The sequence below is a fragment of the Aulonocara stuartgranti genome, assembly GCF_965226115.1.
Source record: "Aulonocara stuartgranti genome assembly, chromosome: 5".
NCBI classification, from domain to species: domain Eukaryota; kingdom Metazoa; phylum Chordata; class Actinopteri; order Cichliformes; family Cichlidae; genus Aulonocara; species Aulonocara stuartgranti.
Genome location: NC_138943.1, coordinates 13,445,602 through 13,468,115, shown reverse-complemented (window position 1 = coordinate 13,468,115; position 22,514 = coordinate 13,445,602). Strand labels below are relative to the sequence as shown.

The following is a 22,514-nucleotide window of genomic DNA, read 5'->3' as shown; positions in this document are numbered from 1 at the left end:
AACATGACAGATTTAAAGTTGGAGGAAAACTTTAGGTCACGTTTCATCTCCTGCACCCTCCTGTCTCCCTAAAAGGAGATGGCACTTCTCACATCACCATTCTAGGTTGGTGTCTGGCCTGTAGACTCAGAGAAGGGTGAAAGAGGGGGGAAAGAGAGAGAACTCCAAAACACCTGAATTTATAGACATGCTTTGGTCTGGCCTTAAAGTTTTGTACCGTCTGGTGCCACCACCAGTCCAGGCAGACACTCCCCCGCAAACTCCTCAGAGAAGAGGCTTCTCCCTGTCATATTTGTTAGTGTCTGAATGTAACAGTTGTCACAACCCGGCTCAAAGGAAGTGCCAGGCAAGTGGGAGACCACACACAGGCTTTTAAAGGCTGTAAGATATATTTAATGAAAATAAGGTGAAGAAACTTAAACACAATTGAAATGATATAACAGCCATAACTGAAGCCTCAAATAAACATGATGGGTGTCAGGCCAAGAGAGACAGCCACCCATGGTTCAGTCAAGATGTCTTTATATGCTGGGACTGGCCTTCTCAGGTGTGCTGCGTCTATAATTGGGTCAGCTCCACCTACCTGCAAGAAACAGGCAACAGAAAAACCAAAACACAAGGCCAGCCCACTGGCTGTCACACAGTTTAAATCCCAAACTATTCTGCAACACATATCTGTGTGCAATAAAGGATAAACATAACTGTGTTATACAACTTTTAAAGTAATTGTGTAATATAGGTTAATGGGGGTAAATTCTAACAAATCAAAGGTTTATATGAACCAATTAAATACACTGAAGCTTTTTAACAAGAAGCTCATACAGCAAAGAATAATAATTAAACTGTGTATTTAACTACACAAAGTCAGAAAGTCATTACTGAACAATTACCTAACAGCTTTAACTATTTGGACATAATTTTTCAAGGTGACTTTCACATTGCAAGCTCACAGTGACCGTAATGGTGTCACTTGTTTTATGTAGCTGCGTACATAAAACAAGTGACATGCAGCTGTATGGTGATTAAAACTGAATTTAACTATGTCACATTAACTGTCACTGAATGTAATGTTACATAAACATAAAGTAAAAATTTTAAAGATTCATCGATCAAGGCTACTTTTTAAATATACAATATACTTATCAAAGTTTTCTTCTATGTTGAGTTATTTAATTTTGTTTTGTAACAACTATTAGAGATGATTTATTAAAAGATGATAGTTTATAGTTTAAGATGATTAGTTTATAGAGAACCAGACAAGTTTGGATCAGAGGTTTTTCTCCTGTAATAGATCAGTCCCAAAGACAAAGTTAATGCTCCAAAGATCAAAGCACAAACTCCTCCAGCTAGATAACTCCTTTCAGATGGTCTCAAGCAAGAGTCTGCAACAAAACACCAACAGAGATATTCATAACTGTTAATAATGCAGTGCTTAAATAAAAAAGGACTCTGTGAATTTATAGAAAAATGCAAACAGCACATGACTAAAATGATCTTGTCTGTCCTCACCCCAGTAAGAACTCTTGGGCTCCTTTAGGCTAACATGCTCTACCGTACAGGTGACTCTGTCCTCGGGGATAGGTGTGCACTCCAGATAAGAGTGAACCTGATAGGTACAGTCTCCATTTGTCATCACTTCACTTATGGTCACACCCTCAGTCACTTCCTGACCATTCAGGTACCAAGTCACAAGGATGTGTTCGGGGTAGAAGTCATAAACGCTGCACACGAGTATTGTGTCATGGCTGGAAGTGTGGTCTCCCTCCTGGAGAGTCATGCTGGGTGCAGCTGAAATCAGAAGGTCAACAGCTTTAATGATGAAATTCATCATTCTGTAAACCAGCGATAAATAACTGGTTATTTATTTTAGTTAATCAACGTATTTGGTTGTAACCAGGTTAAAAATATCATCTATTAAAATGTTTTGAAATATTAAAAACATTGAAATCCATATCAAATAGTAATAATCCATAAATAATGATGGTTAATGTATTTAGAAAATGTTTTGAAATTCCTTAAAAGAGCATTTGCATTATATAGCATTCATTGTACAACTATCTTGTTTTATTGTGAAAAGCTTTGCAAGAGGAAGTGAATGGTGTTGTGCCTGCTCTGAGAGATCTTGTAACGGAAAGTACGGGAAGTTTCTGCAGGCTTGTATGAACTGGACTATCTGCTCGAAGGGTCTTTGTTGATGCGCACATTTTGCAAACTGTCTGTCAGAAGTCACATTTTTTCCATTAGATTTTGAAGAAAACTCTGCACTTCCAGTACTAACAGTACTATCTAATTTAATGTGTTTGAATATTTACCTATGTTTTCCTGAACTGCGTTGAATACTGCATCAACATTATTGACACAAGTCAGTTGTTTCTCTGCTTTTCTCTGCTCAACATCAAATTTGTCTTCATTAAACTGAGATGCTGTGATTAATCCAGCTGGAGTGAGGCCCGTCCACTTGCCGACTGTGCTGTTGTACTGCATCGTAAACTCTTTGTTAAAATACCAATCGATCAGATACTCCACTGTCTTCGGGTCTCTGGAGTGCATAACACAGCAAAAGTCAGCAAACATGAAGTAGCCGTCTTCATCAACAGAGCAATCTGAAAGGAAAAGAAAGAAGTGCTGTAGAAATTTACTACAATCAAGATTTTCAAGCTCAGCCAACCCTCAACAAAGTTTCCAGCCAAAACAGCTTCCTCGTATTTAAATCTGAACTGTTATCAACCTGGTGGTGTTCCCTGTAAGAAGAGACAAGTTCTCTTTCTTATCAGTGAGCTGGTGCATCTGTGCCCTTGAAAAGCTGAGATTCAAAACTGTTTTTTGCTGCTGTGCTCAGATATTCTCACATTTGATAGAACAGGTTAAATCCAAGTCACACTCTGTTCAGTTTATTATGTTCATTAATGAAAGTCTGATAAGAACAACAACAACAACAAGGCTCCCTCTGTGTTTTAATAGGAAATTAGAAAATCTTCACACTCAAAACCCCTTTATGTTGATGTAACGTACATCACGAGGCTGACCGTTTCCTCATTTTATAGATTCCTGTACACAGTGGCATTGTATTCAGCTTCTCTTTAAGGTAATTATGGAAAAGTCTGTCAGTGTGCATCTGAATAAGGCATAGAAAACATACGTAACTGCCTGAGCCGGACTTTTAAATAAAATATACTTTTCACTTTGTACTGAGAAGCTTTGTGTGAAACGGCAACATTTCACATCATGACAATGATTTTTTAACCCAGTCTGAGTGAGAGGCCTGAATCACTGTCAGTTGCATAGTCGTCTCACTAACAAAGAAATACTATTAAGCCAAGAAGCTGTGCAAAAAAGTTTCTTCGGATACTGAATAATGATGGGATGTGGAAAACGTGAGACACATTGTTGATATTTCTTAAGCGGACCTCTATGTGTTTTGAAACTCATAAAATTTTTTAAGATAAAAGGAAAAGCACAATATTTTAATGGGTTTTCATGCAATTGTTTTGTAGATTCAGCCCATTAGAGATCGCATTTGGTCCCTTGTGAATGACAGTGAGTTTGACACCAGTGGTTTAGACTGAAATACACCATAACTGAATGAACTACCATCAAAATTTGGGTTTTAAACACTGTACCTGCTAAACACGTAGTTATTTTACGTTGATGCTGCACTAATGTGTTCCTCAGAGCTGCATATGTGTAAAGTCTTATTGATTGCATGCCTTTAAATGTGATCCAAAAATGCTAAAGGACAGGTTTATACATTTTACAAATCTATCAAATGGCCGTGCAGATGTTGAAACTGTCACTACTACTGCATGAAATGAAAAACACTTAAAAATGACGTACAATGTATATGTGATTTGATATCTATAGATAAAAATAAAGAATTACTCACCCACCACAAGTGGAGAGAGGAAACATATCAGCAGCAGGTACCTGAAGCGGTTCATGTTGAAACCAAAATGAGGCGTGACTGAGGCACGAATTCAATTACAAACCAGCCTGTGTGCAGTTTTTGAGCGAGTCTGTTCTTTCAGCTACACTTAGAGTTTCAGTTCACTCCGATCCACATTTTGTTCTGTTCACTATTTCTTTCCAGACATTTCTCCTAAAATTGTTTTAATAAACATTACTGTGTAACAGTGCAAGCAGTTTAACAACCTTAAAAATGTATAACAATACACTGAAGTACTTTGAAGAATTGCACTGAAGAATTAAAAAAAAAAGTGAAATTCATATGCATTTAATTCATTTTTTTAGTTTTATCTGCTAAAAATTGTAATGAGGCATTCATGGTGATTGTTTTTTGTTTTTTTTTTACAGGCAGTCATTGACTACAAACGTATGATGAACCAGTTCATGAAAAACATTCAGACGTCTCACACCACATTGTAACCACCAGTAACAACAATTTGAAAGCAGCAGTTGTCGGGGTAAAAGAAGAAAGCACAAAAAACGAGCCAGTGTATTCCTATAAGTGGTCCTAAACTGGGATACAAGTGGAGGGTTGTGCCATGAAGGACATTTGGTGTAAAATCTTTGTTAAATCACATTTGGATCAGTGTGGCTGGATCAGACTGGTTTGGGTGATTAGGGATAGAGATGGGACTGCAAGTGAGAAACATGTTGAGTTGGTGAAAAGGGTATTTTGAGGAGCTGATGAATGAATAAAATGAGAGGAAGAGGAGATTTGATGGAGTAAAGACAGTGTAGGATGTACCTGTGGAGGTATGGATCTATGAAAGTGTGGTTAACTAGATTGTTCGACACAATTTCACCAAGTTTAGTGGTGGAGAAGAGGTTTAGTGGTACAGATGAAACAAACAAACAAAAAATGATATGCCTAAAGCTGTAGTATCTACTGATGCATTAAGTTCTTCACCCATCCAATGAAAATATGGGCAGGAATTGTTGAAACTAGCTTACCGGTAAGAGAGAAGTTGCCAATAAACAAACAGCAACATGGATTCATGGGAAAAAGAATGAACCTACTACTGTTTGTTTGGAGATTGTTAATGGAAAACTGCATTGTGTCTTTGGGATCTCAAGAAAGCATGTGATAGGGTGACAAAAGAGGAACGTGTGGTAGTATGTGAGGAAGTCGACAAAAGAATATCAGTGCATATCATAGTCATGTACTGCATATCAGTACATATATAAAGACACTATGACAGAGGTGTACGGTTGATTTGATTCATTCATATTGTGGAGGTAATTTTTCTGAATTAATCAGTCTTTAAACTCGGTATACGCTATGCAATTTTGGGGTGTCTCTGACAAAAGAAAAACTACGTGAAAGCATCACCGTGATGCCTTTGCTTGCAACTTTAAAACAGTCAGGCATCTAAATATGCAATCAGTTTTTTATTGCAATAATCATCTGTCTTATCTTTGAAGAAGACAAAATTACATTCTTTTTCCTGTGCTGATGGACTGCCCCCTACTGTCCATTAAAAAGAATGCAGTTTTCAGACACTTCAGGCTCAGAAGCTATGCCCATCTTGCAAATGCATTTATAATCAACTCTTAAATGTGATATAATGTCAGTGTTTGTGAAGCTACATGGAAAACACTAATGAAACAAACAACGAGATCTGTTCTTGTGCTTTGAAAGTTGTACATAACATTTTTTCACAGAAAGTTCAAATTGCAAAGAAAAAAATGTAAATGGACAGTGATTAAATTGGGGTGTATTTTATAACACAAAATCTGAACTGAAGAAGCTTCTTGGATGAGAGGTGAAACGTCTTCAAGCAACTTAAAGAAGTCCAGCCGCTTTTCTTTGCAAGCTCCTTTGACTACGATGACCTGTATGACTGAGAACCTTCACAGACATAACACAAAATCATTCAGTGTGTAATAAAATAAAATTCAATTCATAACATATAACTATTAAGGGTAGTAAGGGTACTTTTACATCACTTATAATATCTTTACTTTATTTTTTAATTTTTTTTTAACTTCCCTTAAAAATGCATCAGAGCGCTGCACACAAGAAATAAAAAAACAAAGCAAAACAAAAAAACCCACAAACACTCTGTAACAACATATCTGTAATAAAGTTAAAAAAGGCGAGATTTTAATTTTCTCTTTGTTTTTTTAAATCATTATATGTAGATTTAGTTTATAGAGTATTTAAAAATGTTGGATCAGAGGATTTTCTTCTGTAATAGATCAGCCCCAAAGACAAAATTAATGCTCCCAAGAGCAAAGCACAAACTCCTCCAGTTAGAAAACTCCCGTCGGACTGTTTCAAGGAAGAATCTGCAACAAAACACCAGGACACATATTCATAATGATTGATAATACAGTGCTTATATATGTATGTATGTATGTATGTATGTATGTATGTATGTATATATATATATATATATATATATATATATATATATTAGGGGTGCAACGATACACAAAATTCACGGTTCGGTTCGGTTCGATACTTTGGTGTCACGGTTCGATATTTTTTCGATACAAAAAAATGTTCATGCATTTTTAATTTGTCATTTATTAAAATTATAAATATATATTTTAACTCAAAAGTACAGTATTTAAATTTAACCCTAACCCTTGTGCGTGTTTTTTATTTTGACAGCGAATGCGCACCTGCGGACCACTTATGTGCAGCCCTGGTTATTTAGCTCATCATATTGCAGCCACAGAAATTCTTTTGTCCATGAAACCATAAAGCTGCACTTTCTTTTTGCCTTATAGTCTGATTTGTCATAACTTCTCCGTTTTGTGGTAAGCTTTTCTTTGGCTGTCACTTCTTCACCCTGACCTGTCTTATTTGGCTCAGCAGAACTGAAATGCTTTTACACGCTCACTCACATAAGCTCAGCGATTCTCTGCGCGATCAACCTCTCACATGTTTAAGCTTGCTGCGTCATGTTTGCATAGTAAGCTAACGATTAATAAGACGATGTCAGAGGAATTGGTGCACAAATTATCATCACTCACAGATCAGTGCTGTCGCTCTCTATACACAGTTCGCACGATTGCAAAGTGAAAGCAAAAAAACAAGCGCAAATTCAAACGCAACTTCAATATGTCACATATTGACAGTGGCTCACCGATGCCAATGACATAATTACCCAGCTACATTTCTGAAAGAATGCAAAAGCATTGACATATATTTTTCCTACAATAGCCCGACGGGCAGGGAAGAGATAGATTTTGGTAGCCCGACTGAAAAAATCGCTAGCTCCGGGACGTCGGGCTAGCGATATTGCAAGCCCTGTATCTGATTGAGGAATCACTCATCTTTGGAAAAGAGAGTTTATTACAGAGAAATGGCTCTTTCCAAAATAAAAGCTATACTATCCGCTTCTTCTGGGCTATATTCTCAGCAGCATAAGGAGAATCATGTGCTAACAGCTGTCTAAATGACTCGGCTAAAGTTAGTAGCATGCTTGTTGTTTTTGTCTTTGCACTAGGATGATGTCGGCGTAAATGTGCAGTCATATTCGTTGTGTTCCCACTAGTGCTTTCAGGTTAATCTCGTTGAAATGACCTTAACGCCACAACACGGCAAATCTCCTTAACGAGCTACCGCCGATCGCTCCGTGCATGGGGCTAGACAGCAAACACGTTAACGAGCTAACTGCGCTAACACACTAGTTCACACCAATGTAATTGAGCATTGCATGGCACATCCAACATACTGTTTTACTTTAGTCCATGACTCGCTTACCTTCAGGGTCATACGTCACATGAAAACCAAAATAATTCCAAACGCCAGATCTGAATGAGGTTCAATTTGCCTGTTGCAAGTAAAGCTTAACTTCTGTCTCGCTAGCTTGCCCTGCGCTCTTCCTTCTGACTATGCTGTCTGTGTTGAGCGCTCAGTGGATCTGCGCTCGACAGTGCAGCCTAGGCGGAGTAGTCGAACACAGATTCACTGAGCGCTCAACACAGACAGCATCGTCAGAAGGAAAATTGATAAAATAAATTACAAATGTTGTATTGTTCGATACATATGCGTACCGAACCGAAAGCACTGTATCGAACGGTTCAATATGGATACGAATATCGTTGCACCCCTAATATATATATATATATATATATATATATATATATATATATATATATATATATATATATATATAAAAGAACACTATTAATGTGCAGAATGATTGAATTTATCAACAGCATTTTGACTAAAATGATCTTGTCTGTCCTCACCCCAGTAAGAACTCTTGGGCTCCTTTAGGCTAACATGCTCTACCGTACAGGTGACTCTGTCCTTGGGGATAGGTGTGCACTCCAGATAAGAGTGAACCTGATAGGTACAGTCTCCATTTGTCATCACTTCACTTATGGTCACACCCTCAGTCACTTCCTGACCGTTCAGGTACCAAGTCACAAGGATGTGTTCGGGGTAGAAGTCATAAATGCTGCACACGAGTATTGTGTTATGGCTGGAAGTGTGGTCTCCCTCCTGGAGAGTCATGCTGGGTGCAGCTGAAATCAGAAGGTCAACAGCTTTAATGATGAAATTCATCATTCTGTAAACCAATGATTCTTACAATGTTGCAATGTGATGCCTGGTTTGATATAATTCAAAATTGTCATGAAACAATTAAATCTAAAACAATAGTCTTTGAAAATGCACTTAATTCTTTTTTTAAATGCAAAAAAAGAAAAATTGAACATTTTTATCAGGTACTTGAAATAAAGGTATTAAGGGAGAATCACGGCCAAGCAAATCATAAAGTACTAATGGAAGTGTTTAGTTTTAGGCTCGTGCTATCATTTATAGTCCTGTTCACGGTTTGGGGTTTTGCTCTTCAATTGAAATGTTAGAGTATAATTGCTGTATTACTGTTACAATAATGATTGTAAAATAGGAGGGTTATTACACCCATATTTGTTCTGCTGTTTTAAGATGATAAACTACATAAATGGATCCTTGCACTGTAATTTGGGATCATTTGTTTGGTAATTTAGCCCTTTTAAATACAGGAAGGAGTAATATGTTTACTTCCTATACTAAAGAAAAGGTCATTTCAAAAAAGGAAGGTTTAAGATTGTCCAAGTGTTTTGGTTTAGTTCTTTATCATTATAATTCCTGTCATTAAACACTGTAACACATTGCATGATTTTTTTTGTATTTGGAAGAAAATGTTTGTATTATATATATATAATATTCTCTCTACTGATAGCAACGCATACATCTAGTATTTGAATATTCACCCATGTTTTCCACAGTTATGTTGAATACTACATCAACATTATCGACACATATCAGCTGTTTCTCCACTTTTCTCTGCAGAATGTCAGCGCTGTCTTCATTAAACCGAGATGCTGTGATTAATCCAGCTGGAGTGAGGCCCGTCCAGTTGCCGACTGTGCTGTTGTACTGCATCGTAAACTCTTTGTTAAAATACCAGTCGATCAGATACTCCACTGTCTTCGGGTCTCTGGAGTGCATAGCACACCAAAAATCAGCAAACATGAAGTAGCCATCTTCATTAATGGAGCAATCTAAAAAGGAAAAGAAAAGGTTAATCAAAAATTGACACCGATTTGTCTTTCTGTGCCTTAATTGCACTTTCAAGCTCAGAGTAGTTCAACCCTCAGCAAAGCTTCCAGCCAAAAGAGTGCTTCCTCACATGTAGAAAAGATAAGGCCTCCTTTCAGCAGGGAGCTTGTGCAGCTGTGCTCTTGAAAAGCAGATTCAAAAGTTGCTTTTCACTCATTTGCTCAGGTATTGTCCCACTGGGTTGGACAAGTAAATCCAGGTCACACTCTGTTCAATGTAGTATTTTCATCAATCAAATTTAGATTTTTTTTGCCAGTATAAAAGGAACTAAAGCGCGCTCTCTATGGCGTTATTTTTGTGCCACTATTCTGAGCGCACGTAAAAAAAAAAAATGCAGGTGCAAGTGTTGCATTTTGAGGAGAAATTTATTTTGAGCAAAGAAAAGCTGAGTGAACAAAATTCATTGCTGCGTGCGGAATGAATTCAGTTTATTTTGTGACCCAGAAAGAGAAATATTTCAAACTCCGCCACTGCCTCGTTTGAGTTTTGGACGAAATGGATTCTGGGATATTGCATTTCGTCATTTCGAGCTGATTGGAGACAAGAACAGCCAATCAGATTTTTTTTTTGCATCCAAGTCTGTGATTGGCTGGTTTTGTGGCACAAATATAACGGTGTACAGAAAGAGCTGAACGCGCATGGGCAGAAATGTTGAGAGCGAGCAACACATTGCAAGCAAGCGCAAATGCAAAAACTGAGCGAGAGAGGCTGCTATTGTGTGTGTGTGGATAATAGCAAACACTGAAATACATTTTTTGCACCCAGCAATGATTTTTGTTCACTCAAATTTAGCTTTTCGTCGCTCAAATTAAAATTCTCCTCAAAATGCAACACTTGCACCTGCAATTTTTTTTTTACTTGCGCTCAGAATAGTGGCACAAAAATAACGCCATAGCTCTCTGGTAATGAATGAGTTTTGAATTTGCAGGCGGAGTCACTTGATCATTTTGAAAATGTTCACATTGAAACTTCTTTTGTGTAAACATAATGTCCAATGTGACGGTATCTGTTTCTTCATTTTATGAATTCCTGTAGATAAGAACAGGAAAGCCAGTCAATCAGCCCTGACTTTGCTACAGACAACACAAAGTGTCAGATTTGGCCTTCTGTGTGGCTTTGCAAAATGTGTGAACTGCGAAGCTTCTTTTTAATAGTAATAATAGTAATAATAATAATTAATTTTATTCAAAAGCACCTTTCAAGACACCTAAGGACACTTAACAATAGAATAAAACACATAGAACAATGACAAAATGAAGAACAATAAGAAAATAAATGAAATTAAACACAAGATCAAATAAACAATAAGTTCACGGTGAATGTGCAGATATGAACAGATTTTTGGGTTCTCTCTCACATTTTAAATCTTGATTCAGGTTTTGAGTTGAGATTTAAAATGGGGGAGAGAACCAATGTTTCTTTAATCTGGGGGTAGAAAGTTCCACAGGCAGAGCAGCTGAAAGCTCTGCTTCGCATAGCCCTGAAATACATAAAGAAGGCAAAGCCAGCTAGATAGAAGAAGAAGAAGAAGATCGAAGTGAGTGGGCAGAAGAATAGAATAGAATAGAATTCAACTTTATTGTCACTGCACATGTCACAGGTACAAGGCAACGAAATGCAGTTTGCATCCATCCAGAAGTGCTTTAGCCATGATATAGATATATTACAAATATATATTAGCAATAATATAGATATGTGAGTATATTACAGAAATGGGTCTATTAAGGTATGTTATAATGCACACGGTATGAAGTATGTTATGAATATGCTATAACTATAAGTATGTACAGGCTGTAGTGAGTACAAGCTATGTACAGGCTATGAACAGGATATAAATATGAAAAACTATACAGAATATGAAATAAAAAAAACTATACAGAAATATGAGATATGCAGCTATACAGAAATGTGAACTAGAAGAAGTAGTGCTTAAGAGGTCAGAAAGGTAAGAAGGAGCAAAGTTATGAAGGGCCTTGAAGGAGAGCAGAAGAAGCTTGTACACTATTGGGAATTTTACAGGGAGCCAATGAAGTTCCTGAAGGATTTGGGTGATGTGCTGGTAGAAAGGGATTCTGACAGCAGTTTTGAACCAGTTAAAGCTTATGGAGGGATTTTTGGGGGAGACCATGCAAGAGAGAATTACAATAGTCAAGGCGGGAGGTAACGAGACTATGGACAAGAATGGACGCAGACTGGGTGGAAAGAGAAGGACATAATTGGTTAATGTTGCGTAGAGGAAAATAGACAGAACATGTGAGGTTACTGATGTGAATGTAGCATTAGCTAAATCAATTTGAAACATTATACGTGGTAAACCTAAAACTAAAGTTTTTCAAACTGCGTTTTGACAACATTACTGAAGAAAACACTGCACACCAATGAGACTTCATGTAAAAATCTTGTGGCCAGTGTATAAAAGTTGATGTATTTACTTAGACTAGAGTCAATTCGATTTAGCTTTAGATTGTTTCATTTCCCCAAATTCAAACATCTAAATGGGGAACTTGACCTGAGCAGAAATGCTGTCTTGCGCTGGTGTTACGAATCGTGATAACAAGGTTTGTGATCACAGAGCCACACAACTGAAATTTATAGTCTGCTTCCATTCAAATAAATCCACTATGTTAACGTAAAAGACGTATGGCACAAAGTACAGCATGTACACCAGCACTGTGTAAACACTGGACCTTGTGGTCATATTAAGGTTAGCATATAAAGTGCAGTACAGTCATAACCTTGTACTATATACTATACCCCGTAGTATATAGTAACCTTTGAAAATGTGCTTCATGTAAATAGCAAAAGTACTCACCAACCATAAATAAAGAGAAGAAACACAGAAGCAAGTACTTGAAGCGGGTCATGCTGAAACCAGAATGAGGCACCCCTGTTGCTGGTTTTTAAACCAACCGCTGTGGCGTTTGAGAACGACTCTTTCCTTTCAGATACACTTATACTTTCAGTTCACTCTGAACCTGGTGCTGTTTCATTATCTAGTATTCCAGGCATTTCTCCTTAAAATCTGTTTATACACCGACGATTTGCAACGGTAAAAGCGTTTTAAAAAACTTTCACAAATGAAACAACCGGCTGAGGAAAATAAATGTAAAGAGCCCTTTTTAAAATGTCTGTGCATTTATTTTTGTTTTCTATTTATACCTGCTATAAACTGTAACGTTGCGTTTAGACACTCACAGGGATTCTTTGTTGACCTCAAACAGTCACTCACTCATGATCATAAACTCATAATGAACAAGTGAAAAAAAAATCCAGATCATGAAAAACAGTTTGACTTCTCACAGCAGCTGTAATTAACACTAACAAGAATGTGAAAGCAACAGCTGTCAAGCTGAAAGAAAGACTTCCTCTTTTTCTCTCTGAGAAGTGGGAAGTGGGCAGAAGTGTGTCTCGCCTCCTCTTGGCTCCTGCAACATCCTCGGGTTAGCTGCCACGCCTGTCGCTCATCTTCTCACTAGCACTGTGGATTTAAGGACTGGCTTTCCAGTAGATTGTTGTCATTCCTGTATTGATAATTACCCTAAATTCAACTCATGTTTAACTGCTGTTGGTGCTCCAGTTTCCCGTCTCTGGTAGTTTCTAGAATGTATTTCTGGTGATGTATGAGATATATGGATTTCTGGAAAAGGTAAAATCTAAAGAAAACTACATTCTGTAGAAAAATTAAGGATGCTTACCTGCAAAGATGGGCAGTAACGAGTTAAAAGTAACGTGTTACTGTGATCTGATTACCTTTTTCAAGTAACGTGTAAAGTAAGAGATTACTGTTGCAAAAAAAGTAATTAGATTAATGTTACTTTCCCATAAGCATGCTGCATTACTGCATTACAAAACTGTGATTTTGTTTGTGAGAGTGTCTTATGGCACTTGTGTGTGTCGTGACATTGGTGAGAGCAAGAGACGTGTAGATCAACAATGGATAATATGGAGTACGGGAGAAACCAAGCACACCACTGTTTTTCTTGTGACATTACCAATAAGTTTTATGTGTCACATGGCCCTCATCCTATTGAAAAAACAAAAGTTGTATCCAAGATGGCCGACTTCTAAATGGCCACCATGGTCACCAGACATCTTGAGGAGTTTGCCCCCTCACATATACTAATGTGCCATAAACAGGACTTTAATATCACCAACCATTCCCATTTTATTACGGTGTATCCATATAAATGGCTTCTGTTTTCATCCCCAATAGAAGATTCATCCCCATAAAAAGTCAAATAAAAGTTCCCTCAATATCTGCCTGCTCTGAGGTACATGTCTGGTTAGTCTCTGTATTAGATCTCTGCTTGAGCAGAGCAGAAACAAATGGTGCAAATGATTTTTCTGCAGTTTTTGGATACAATAACAGGTCTATAGGTCTACAAATGAAATTCATACTCACTGAAAACAGAGATATTGATCTATTGGAAAACAATGAGTAAATCTGTGATATGAGGTAGTGACTTTATTTAGGCCTAGTGTTCTGAAGAAATGACTCTTTTTGTAAGTTATGCAAGCCTCCTTTTATCCATTGATTAAAACCAGTGATTCTCTTAAAATGCGCAACTCCTATTTAAGGCCACCAGATGTCACTGCTGACCTTTCAAAAAGTAAGACCAACTTTTTATTTATCTCATGGTTTTAGCTCTCTCTTTTGCGCTTTATGCACCAGGGCTCAGTTTTTGGATTCTGACTTTGACTAAGAAGCCCTTCATCTCAGTTTTCACATCTCACATGTTTTAGTGAATTCTAAAAATAACAAGGAGCATAATGCTTCCTCAGTGCAAACGTTTGGCTTACTTCAGCTGTTTAAAACTGCACTCTTTTTGTATATAAAGAATACTAAACTTGCAGTATATTAAAGTATATACTGCTTTAAGTTCAGTTCTATATATACTAGAGCTAAAATATATACTTCTTAAATGTGGGTATGCTGATTGCCTGTCTAGTGTAAAGCTCTGTTTTGATGATACAAAGTTCACCAAACTCTCGAGTACAAGAACAGTTATGGGAAACTGATCCACAAACCATCAAGAGATTAGACATGGAACAATTAAGAAAGCAGATCAGCATTTAATGCAGTTTCATATGAGTCCTTAAAATAGTTGCAACCTTATAATCTATTGATGCTTATTTTTCATCTGTCCTCTCTCATATGTGTTTGTGTTCATTAATATTTTCCACTTTTGAATTCTAGACCAATGAGTCATTGGTGGAGCGAATTATTTTGACTCATCCACATCAGGTTATCAAATTTACATTAAAAATAAATACATTTAGATTTCACATTACTGATGCAATGTCCTTATATGGTTCTAATATATGTCATTATATGGACCAAATATTCATTATGTGGACCAAATATTCACTGCAGACACCAAATCTACTTCCAATACTTCATTACAAAGATATGCTGTTAGTAAATCATTTGTTTTTACTAACCTTTGGGAGTTTGCATGTTCTCCCTGTGTCTGCGTGGGTTGTCTCCAGGTACTCCAGGCTTCCTCCCGTAGTACAAAGACACGCAGTTAGTGGGATTAGGTTAACTGGAAATTTCTAAGACGAAAATTAAACGACATAAAAAAAATCATGGTGATTTTTCTGATTGTAACTTTGAATGAACTTATCATTCAAAGTCATGAACTTATAAGACAGCTAACATCACAAAGTGGGAGATTTCTAATGAAACAAATCACCTGTTTTTCATCACTGCAGCTAAATTTACAGTACTGCAACAATCATCTCTCTTACCTTTTGAGAATGCAATGTCTTTTTTTTTCCTTTTTGCAATTACAGACTCTGCCAGCCTTATACCAGAACAAAAGAAATGCAGTGGGAAATCACATTTGCTAACAGAATTTGTAACAAGACAGCTAAAGGTTAAGCTAAGTGAGTGGCCGCTTGAATGCGCAGTATTGTGTGGTCTAAAAAAGTAAGAAGAAGTGGAGAAGTAATGGAGGGAGACAGAGAAAGAGCAGGGTGTTCAGTCCTAAATGTGTTCTGCCCGGACAGCCACATGCAACCATCTGCACTACCACAGTTAGTATTACACAGCCTGATTCTGAAAGGAGACACCAAAAATAAGCAGCAGCAGCAGCTTATGGCATCCACCACACCATCAAGGAGGAAAGATTCAAGGCCCAACAGCTGAAATAAAATGCAACAATTAAATGACCTTAATAGCAGTTTACTATAAAATCAAAATAAATATTAAAGTATGTAAAGACAACATTTAATTTTCGAAATGGTGATGTAATATCGAAATATCAAAACTGACTTAAGGCTTAATAGACAGCCATTCACACACCATCTGAGTGGAGACTACAAAGAACCGAAAGCAGATAATATATACACAGGAGGGAATTGTGGGCAGTGTGAACACACCTGTGAACTCAGCTGAACAAAATCTAACTGACGAAACAGGGGAAACAAAACTGAGCGTGATTCACACAAGACAAGGAACTGTCAAAATAAAATAGGAAGTGACTAAGACATACAAACTTAAGTCAGAGACGGGAAAGAGGGGGAGACAGAAGGATAAAACACAGATAATTATGGGAACAGGAAGGGATACATTGTGCAAGACAAAGATGAGACTGGCACAGACTGGACAGGGAAAAGAGGAACTAACATAATCAAACAAGGACCAAGAAATAGAAATAACGAAGTTTAAAGGCACTCAAGAACTTGAACATAAGTATCTCATAATTCCAAAGAAGTAAATCAGAGGTCCAGGACAGGGTCCCACTTTGCTAAGCCATCCAATGGGCTGAAATCAACCCTGTAGCTGCTTGACTCTGGTCTGAGGCCAGTATGCTTGACACCCTCACTACAAATTCATACAAAAATAATACAAAGTCATACAGGAGGCATTACAGAAGGCCTTTTCTCTATACCTGGAAATGACCATTTAATTTGAATATATTTTCCAAAATCTTCTCTGTTGTCACTCATTACTGCACCTTTGACAAATAGTGTTTTCTCAACAAAGACCCCCAGTGCTATCGGGTGTGTGCCTTTACGTCAGTGCACTTGGTACTTTAACCCCCTCTGATGCAGCTGCTGTTTGCTGTAGAGTTCGACTCACGCACTGAACAGTTCAGACCGAGCCTGAATGACACATTTCAGTCTGTTTTCTATCGGCTGCTGTCACTCTGGTGACGCTCTGACACACCTTTGACACACCTTTGACACATGCCACCCAACAGATCCTTTTAGAAATTTTAACTTGCAAAGGTCTTTCTTGCGTTTTACAAATGATTTATTATGTATCTTTTTTGTAGTCTCTTTGGTGAAAAGACAGAAAAGACATTTTGTTGATCACCAGAAATATACAAACATCATTCCCAGCAATCAAAATGCTTGATTTAGGTCATTCTACTTGGTACCTGATTTCAGCTAAATACTTCTGATATCTGCACTGCAGGACGAGTAGTAATACTATGTAAATGTGTCCTTTTGTAAGCTATGTTTATTAGGAAAACTCACCTTTTTCACTTTGGTCTTTGCAGTTTTTGTTCATTTTCTCTTTTTAGCTCATTTGCTATTCCTGCAGCAATGCTGCAGTGCTCAGCCATCAGAAGGTATTTGATTTGATCTTTAAGTCACTGGTCTTTTCAACTGATTAGCTGTCTGTAGCTCATAAATCCATCCTGCCTTATCTGGACCTTCTTTCTTTACAGATAAAACTATTCAATCACTTTCATTCTCTCACCACTCAGTGACATATATTAACTATATATATATATACACACACATATATTAGTTAAACCAGCCAGCTGTTTTTCTAACCCCTTGTGTTATTCAGGGTTGGAGGCCTCTCAGTTTCCATAGATCGAAAGGCAGGGAACACCCAGTCTACTGCAGGGCTAGAGTTAAAAACTGGGACATTTATTAATTTATTTTTGCTTTGTTAGTGTAGATCTTTGCTAATAGTAGAAAAGCACCTAAACAACCTGCAGTCTCTCATTTTGGTGGAACACATGGCAAATGTGAGCAGGATATCTGATATGAGGTGTTGACTGTCTTCACCAGTTAGCACGCTGCCAACCACACCACAGGCAAAACTGGAGATAGCATATCTGTTTGTGCCAATTTTCCCTGTTAGTGAATGTTTCCATGATATATACACTGTATACTCTTGTTGCATAGATGATGACATAATAGCTCAAAGACATTGTGTTCAGTGATGTTTGCACTTGTAAGCAACCCAGCCACCTCATGCTGATAGTGGCACAAAACATCTGAGTTTTTGATTGTAAAGAAAGAAATTTTCCACAATCACAGCCTTTTCATCCTTTCCACCCAAGTTTTGTTGCTGGCTTCTAACTTGAGCAAAAACAGAAACCAGGTACTGTAAAGTGAAACGGTGATCTGCTGAACATGCATTTGTTTTGCAAGGTGAGGAAATGAGTTAGAAAATAAAGGTCTCTCATTTATTTAAAACATTGTACAGGCACTGGTCAGAGACACACAGAGACCTCTGAAAAATAACAGTGTCAGCTGTTCACCAAGTCGCTGTTATTGATGAATACAATCGGTGCAGCACTATCAGTGTTCTTGTCCCAGAAAGCTCATAAACAGACTGCTTCTCTCTCTCTCTCTCTCTCTCTCTCCCTCTCTCTCTCTCTCTCTCTAAAGGTATTGTAAGTTCTGACATTACTCACATTACTCACTTAAACCTACCATGTTTGTCACTGTATAAACCAGTGGTGAATTGTGACAGTCTATAAATGTCAGTGCAGCAGCACTCGTAGCTATTAAATGCTGGAAACCTAGACCAGCCATATACAGAGTTTTTTTTCCTTCATAAGGAAGGGATTAATCATCCTGAGCCAAGCTGTTAATGGTAAAGTTTACCTCGATGTGATGGAACCAGCTAGTCATGAATCATAAATGGCCATTGCCTGAAGCTTTTCTCATCTCACTGTGGCAGTTTCCATTTATGATATTCCACTCTGCAGTATTTAAAATTCATCTGTCTAAAATTCGAGTATTTATATACATTTATTGGTTAATTAGACTTGTTTGACTAATGTGTTCAATGAAGTGCTTCATAATCAGTGAGAAACAAATTGCAGTTTTTATGACTGCAATTTGTTCCTCAGTGCAGGCAAAGCAGGCCTACTTGTTGTTCCCAGAGTATTTAAAAGTAGAATGGGAGGCAGAGCCTTCAGTTTTCAGGCCCCTCTTCTGTGGAACCAGCTCCCAGTTTGGATTCGGGAGACAGACAGTATCTCTACTTTTAAGATTAGGCTTAAAACTTTCCTTTTTGCTAAAGCATATAGTTAGGGCTGAACCAGGTGACCCTGAATCCTCCCTTAGTTATGCTGCAATAGACGTAGGCTGCCGGGGGGATTCCCATGATGCATTGAGTTTTTCCTTTCCAGTCACCTTTCTCGCTCACTATGTGTTAATAGACCTCTCTGCATTGAATCGTACCTGTTATTAACATCTGTCTCTCTTCCACAGCATGTCTTTATCCTGTTTTCCTTCTCTCACCCCAACCGGTCGCAGCAGATGGCCCCGCCCCTCCCTGAGCCTGGTTCTGCCGGAGGTTTCTTCCTGTTAAAAGGGAGTTTTTCCTTCCCACTGTCGCCAAAGTGCTTGTTCATAGGGGGTCATATGATTGTTGGGTTTTTCTCTGTATCTATTATTATAGGATATACTATACAATATAAAGCGCCTTGAGGCGACTTTTGTTGTGATTTGGCGCTATATAAATAAAATGGAATTGAATTGAATTGAATTGAATGACTATTTTGACAGTGAAGGTATCCCTGTATCTATAATAATACATCAGGAGATAAAAGCTTTAGAAAGCTTTGCCCTCTTAGGTAGGTTGGGATCTGTAGTGTATTAAAGGACATCTTCAGTTTACACTAAACTATTGTTTATTGTATTGAGAATTTTTCCTCAAAGATAAATTCTGAGGTCACATTTGCCCTAAGAGCTGGGACCTTCCCCTCAAGACAAAAATAATTCTGGATACTGTTTGAAATAGAATGAAGATTTAAATCTTATATTTAAAAATTATTTGACAGAATAAATAGTAAAGGAAAGCACTGCAATGGGTTCAGGAAGACATGTGAAGACCACTGTCAGCGGGTAGCTTGTCACTATTGCCCAAAGTGCAAATTAAAGTCTACCATGCAAAGAAAAATACATACATAGACACGATCCAGCAAAGCTGCCATCTACTCTGGGTCTGAGCTCAGTCCGAATGGACTTGGAAAAGGGTAAAATTATTCTGAGCAATTAAAATCTGAAGTTATTTTTGACACCATGTCCTCTGAGCTAATGAGGAGAGGGCTCATCAAGCTTGTTACCAGCACACAGTTGAAAAGCCAGCATCTGTGATGATATGGAAGTGTATTATTACAGGTGGTATGGGTAACTTCCACATCTGTGAAGGTCCCATTAATACAAAATTATATAGAAAGATATTTTGAAAGCAATAACTGCTTCAAAAATCCAGATGACATATTTTTCTGTAAAGGTGAGCTTTTAGCAAGACAAAGCCAAACTCCACACTGACAACTCCATAGCTTTGAAATAAAAGATGCCAAACTTGCAGGCCTGCAGCAGCACCTATCACCCACTGCAAACATCTGGCAACATGGAGGAGGAGCCAAATATATACAAGGGACCTGGAAAACATTTAGCCCCAAACCTAAATCACTTCAAATGAATAAACAGGTTCCTCATTGATTTCTTGATGTGTAAATGAACTAGTTTTCGCTCCCGTTGCAAGGTGACAACTTATCATCCTAAAGAAGTATCTGTCATCTGTTCACATACAAAAGATAAGATGCATGAATGTTTGTTTGCATTATGTTAAAGCAGCATTAAATGATTTTCTTGACCTATTGGAGCATATAGCACAAGCTGGAAGCAGTTCTGACACATTATCATTTTTTTAAGTTCGCAGCATGAACATGTTAACAAATACTCAGGAGAAACATATTATGCAGTAGAGTTGTGTTTAATTAGTTCAAAATGTAGTTTTGTTAAGATCTGACAATATTAGCTTCCATTCACTTACATCCCGTTGCTGCAGTTTTGTTCAGATTCCATTCGGTTTGAGCTGTGCTGATAATATGAGCGTCATTAAAGTTGAAGATCCTCTGGGTATTTTTGTTTTATGACAGCTGACAGTTCTTGAATAACTGAACATATTGTTCATGAAACACTTGAGCTGCAGGTGTTACACAACTTTAAGGGCCATTGTCGAGGAGTTTCCTTTTTATTACATCTTGTTGTCTTCAACCTTCAGTCGGACCCTGTGTGAGGTTACTCCTGTTCACTGCTGTTTCTATATAACTGCTCAGATGTACTGACATTTGTCCACTTGGCTCCACAAACCATGTTCAGGAAAATATCCCCCCTTAATTGCAACACTATCATGCATTCAGTTATATTTAGAGACAATATCTACACTAAAAGTAGCACTCCACTCCTATCAGTACTACAACAAGTACTAAGTTTAGTTACAATTGCTATAACCACTACTACTTGCCTTTTCCTATCAATGATGATGGTACTCCTTCTGTAGGAGGAAAGTGGGTTAATACTAGAGCTACTACCAGTACAAGTACAATTATACTTTATTAGTTTAACAAATTGTTGCAATAATTTTTCACAGGACTCTATAGGGTCTGTAGAGCTAATCAAATGTGCTTGATTAACTGATCAAGGTCAGATGGTGCAATGCTTAATGGTCAAACTGCAAAAAACCCAAGAGCTACACCTCAAACCTTACAGGTCATGTTAACGTTCATAATATTACAAATTAACAAATATTAAACAAATACATCTTGTTTAAATGTATTACCAATCTGCAGTTTGCAAAGGTTCTGGAACAATATCTTTTGGATCAAAGTGGACAGGTTTGGACATAATGCACAGCCACAAAAATAATAGCATATTAGCGTATCACCACCAGCATCTGTCAGTAGGGTGGCGAAAAGGTGAAGATTGGGGCAAGATCTGTAGCCATACTACATAGGAATCATAGCCCCTTGTGGTCATTGAGTCAACCATGAAGTATTGCAGAAAATCAAATCTGAGACCATCTGTCCAACAGCTAATGTTTAGTTAGGACAACAATCCGAAGAAGACCAGCAAATCTACAACAGAATGCTGTGTCTGGACCTTAAAAGAGCCGTGCAGAAATGAATGCCCACTAACTTCAGAATTCAGTGGTGTGAGAGACTGCTAAAGTCATGAAGAAAATTATTACTTCTAATCATTGGTGCTAAAGGTGGTTTTACAAGCTTTAGACTCATAAGCTGTTATTAATTATTCACAGGATTAGACTCCTATGAGACTGCACACTTATACAAGCTGAACCTGTGTACACTGCAAACAATCCAAGCCAGTCTTATTGTCACTGTTATTAAGCTTGTCCCTGTACTGTGACCAAGCTATATCATTGCCTACCAACTGTTACCTTTTTGAACTGTAGCACAGTTACTGTAGAGCCTTCTGGTGCTTTTTGTTAGTCAGTCTAATACAGATGCAGACATTTCAGAGATGTTGTTTTTCTACTTCAAGCTAAAATTTTGTTATAATTCATAGATTATGTTAAATTAAAGTAAAAATGCAATATTTTTTTCCAAATCTCACTCCTGGCTGGCAATGAGGATAATGAGACCTGTTGTACAAAGTTGTCCTATGTGCCATTGGGTCGTTTTAACATCATTCATTTTGGATTCAGAATAATCAAGCTGAGTGAAACTCTACTTTCTGTCAGTGTGTAACTACATGAGATGTCTTTAAATAATATAAAGAAGTGCAATTTTAACAGTAGATCTCAGTTTATGTTTGACACCCCTGCCTTACAGGAAAGGAACTGTGCAAATCAATGCAAAGTGGTTCTGAGTAATAACATTTGCAAACACATCTATACTGATGGGAGTGGTCTTTTCCAGGACAATAATGCCCTCATCCATAGGGAATGAGGGCTCACTGAAATTTGATTTGG

General features: G+C 37.6%; 2 protein-coding genes across 3 annotated transcripts; both read right to left on the bottom strand.

Moving 5' to 3' along the window:
• Nucleotides 1-936: 936 nt before the first annotated feature.
• Nucleotides 937-4,181, bottom strand: LOC309707049 (rano class II histocompatibility antigen, A beta chain-like). Of its 2 annotated transcripts, none has more exons than XM_082534137.1 (4): nt 3,884-4,181; nt 2,313-2,603; nt 1,510-1,788; nt 937-1,382 (listed from the first exon to the last, which is right to left on the bottom strand). In XM_082534137.1, the coding sequence occupies exons 1-4, from the start codon at nt 3,936-3,938 to the stop codon at nt 1,243-1,245; spliced, it is 765 nt and encodes a 254-aa protein (XP_082390263.1). In that variant the 5' UTR covers nt 3,939-4,181; the 3' UTR covers nt 937-1,242. The 2 variants fall into 2 exon arrangements, with proteins under 2 accessions (XP_082390263.1, XP_082390264.1); XM_082534138.1 differs by lacking the exon at nt 3,884-4,181 and adding an exon at nt 2,729-3,121.
• A 1,152-nt stretch (nt 4,182-5,333) lies between these two features.
• LOC309707050 (rano class II histocompatibility antigen, A beta chain-like) lies at nt 5,334-19,004 on the bottom strand. The gene is made up of 4 exons (XM_082534139.1): nt 12,342-19,004; nt 9,181-9,471; nt 8,170-8,448; nt 5,334-6,252 (listed from the first exon to the last, which is right to left on the bottom strand). Exons 1-4 carry the CDS (start codon nt 12,391-12,393, stop codon nt 6,113-6,115), a joined length of 762 nt encoding a protein of 253 aa, XP_082390265.1. The 5' UTR covers nt 12,394-19,004; the 3' UTR covers nt 5,334-6,112.
• Between the last annotated feature and the right edge of the window lie 3,510 nt (nt 19,005-22,514).

Bases quoted from the DNA above. Each gene is read 5' to 3' on its own strand.
- LOC309707050 (XM_082534139.1), bottom strand. From the start codon at position 12,393: ATGACCCGCTTCAAGTACTTGCTTCTGTGTTTCTTCTCTTTATTTATG. The intron at 9,472-12,341 runs GTGAGTACTTTT...TTTCCTTTTTAG, and splicing joins CTTCTCTTTATTTATGGTTG to ATTGCTCCATTAATGAAGAT. The intron at 6,253-8,169 runs GTGAGGACAGAC...GTTTTGTTGCAG, and splicing joins GCCCAAGAGTTCTTACTGGG to ATTCTTCCTTGAAACAGTCC.
- LOC309707049 (XM_082534137.1), bottom strand. From the start codon at position 3,938: ATGAACCGCTTCAGGTACCTGCTGCTGATATGTTTCCTCTCTCCACTT. The intron at 2,604-3,883 runs GTGAGTAATTCT...TTTTCCTTTCAG, and splicing joins CCTCTCTCCACTTGTGGTGG to ATTGCTCTGTTGATGAAGAC. The intron at 1,383-1,509 runs GTGAGGACAGAC...GTTTTGTTGCAG, and splicing joins GCCCAAGAGTTCTTACTGGG to ACTCTTGCTTGAGACCATCT.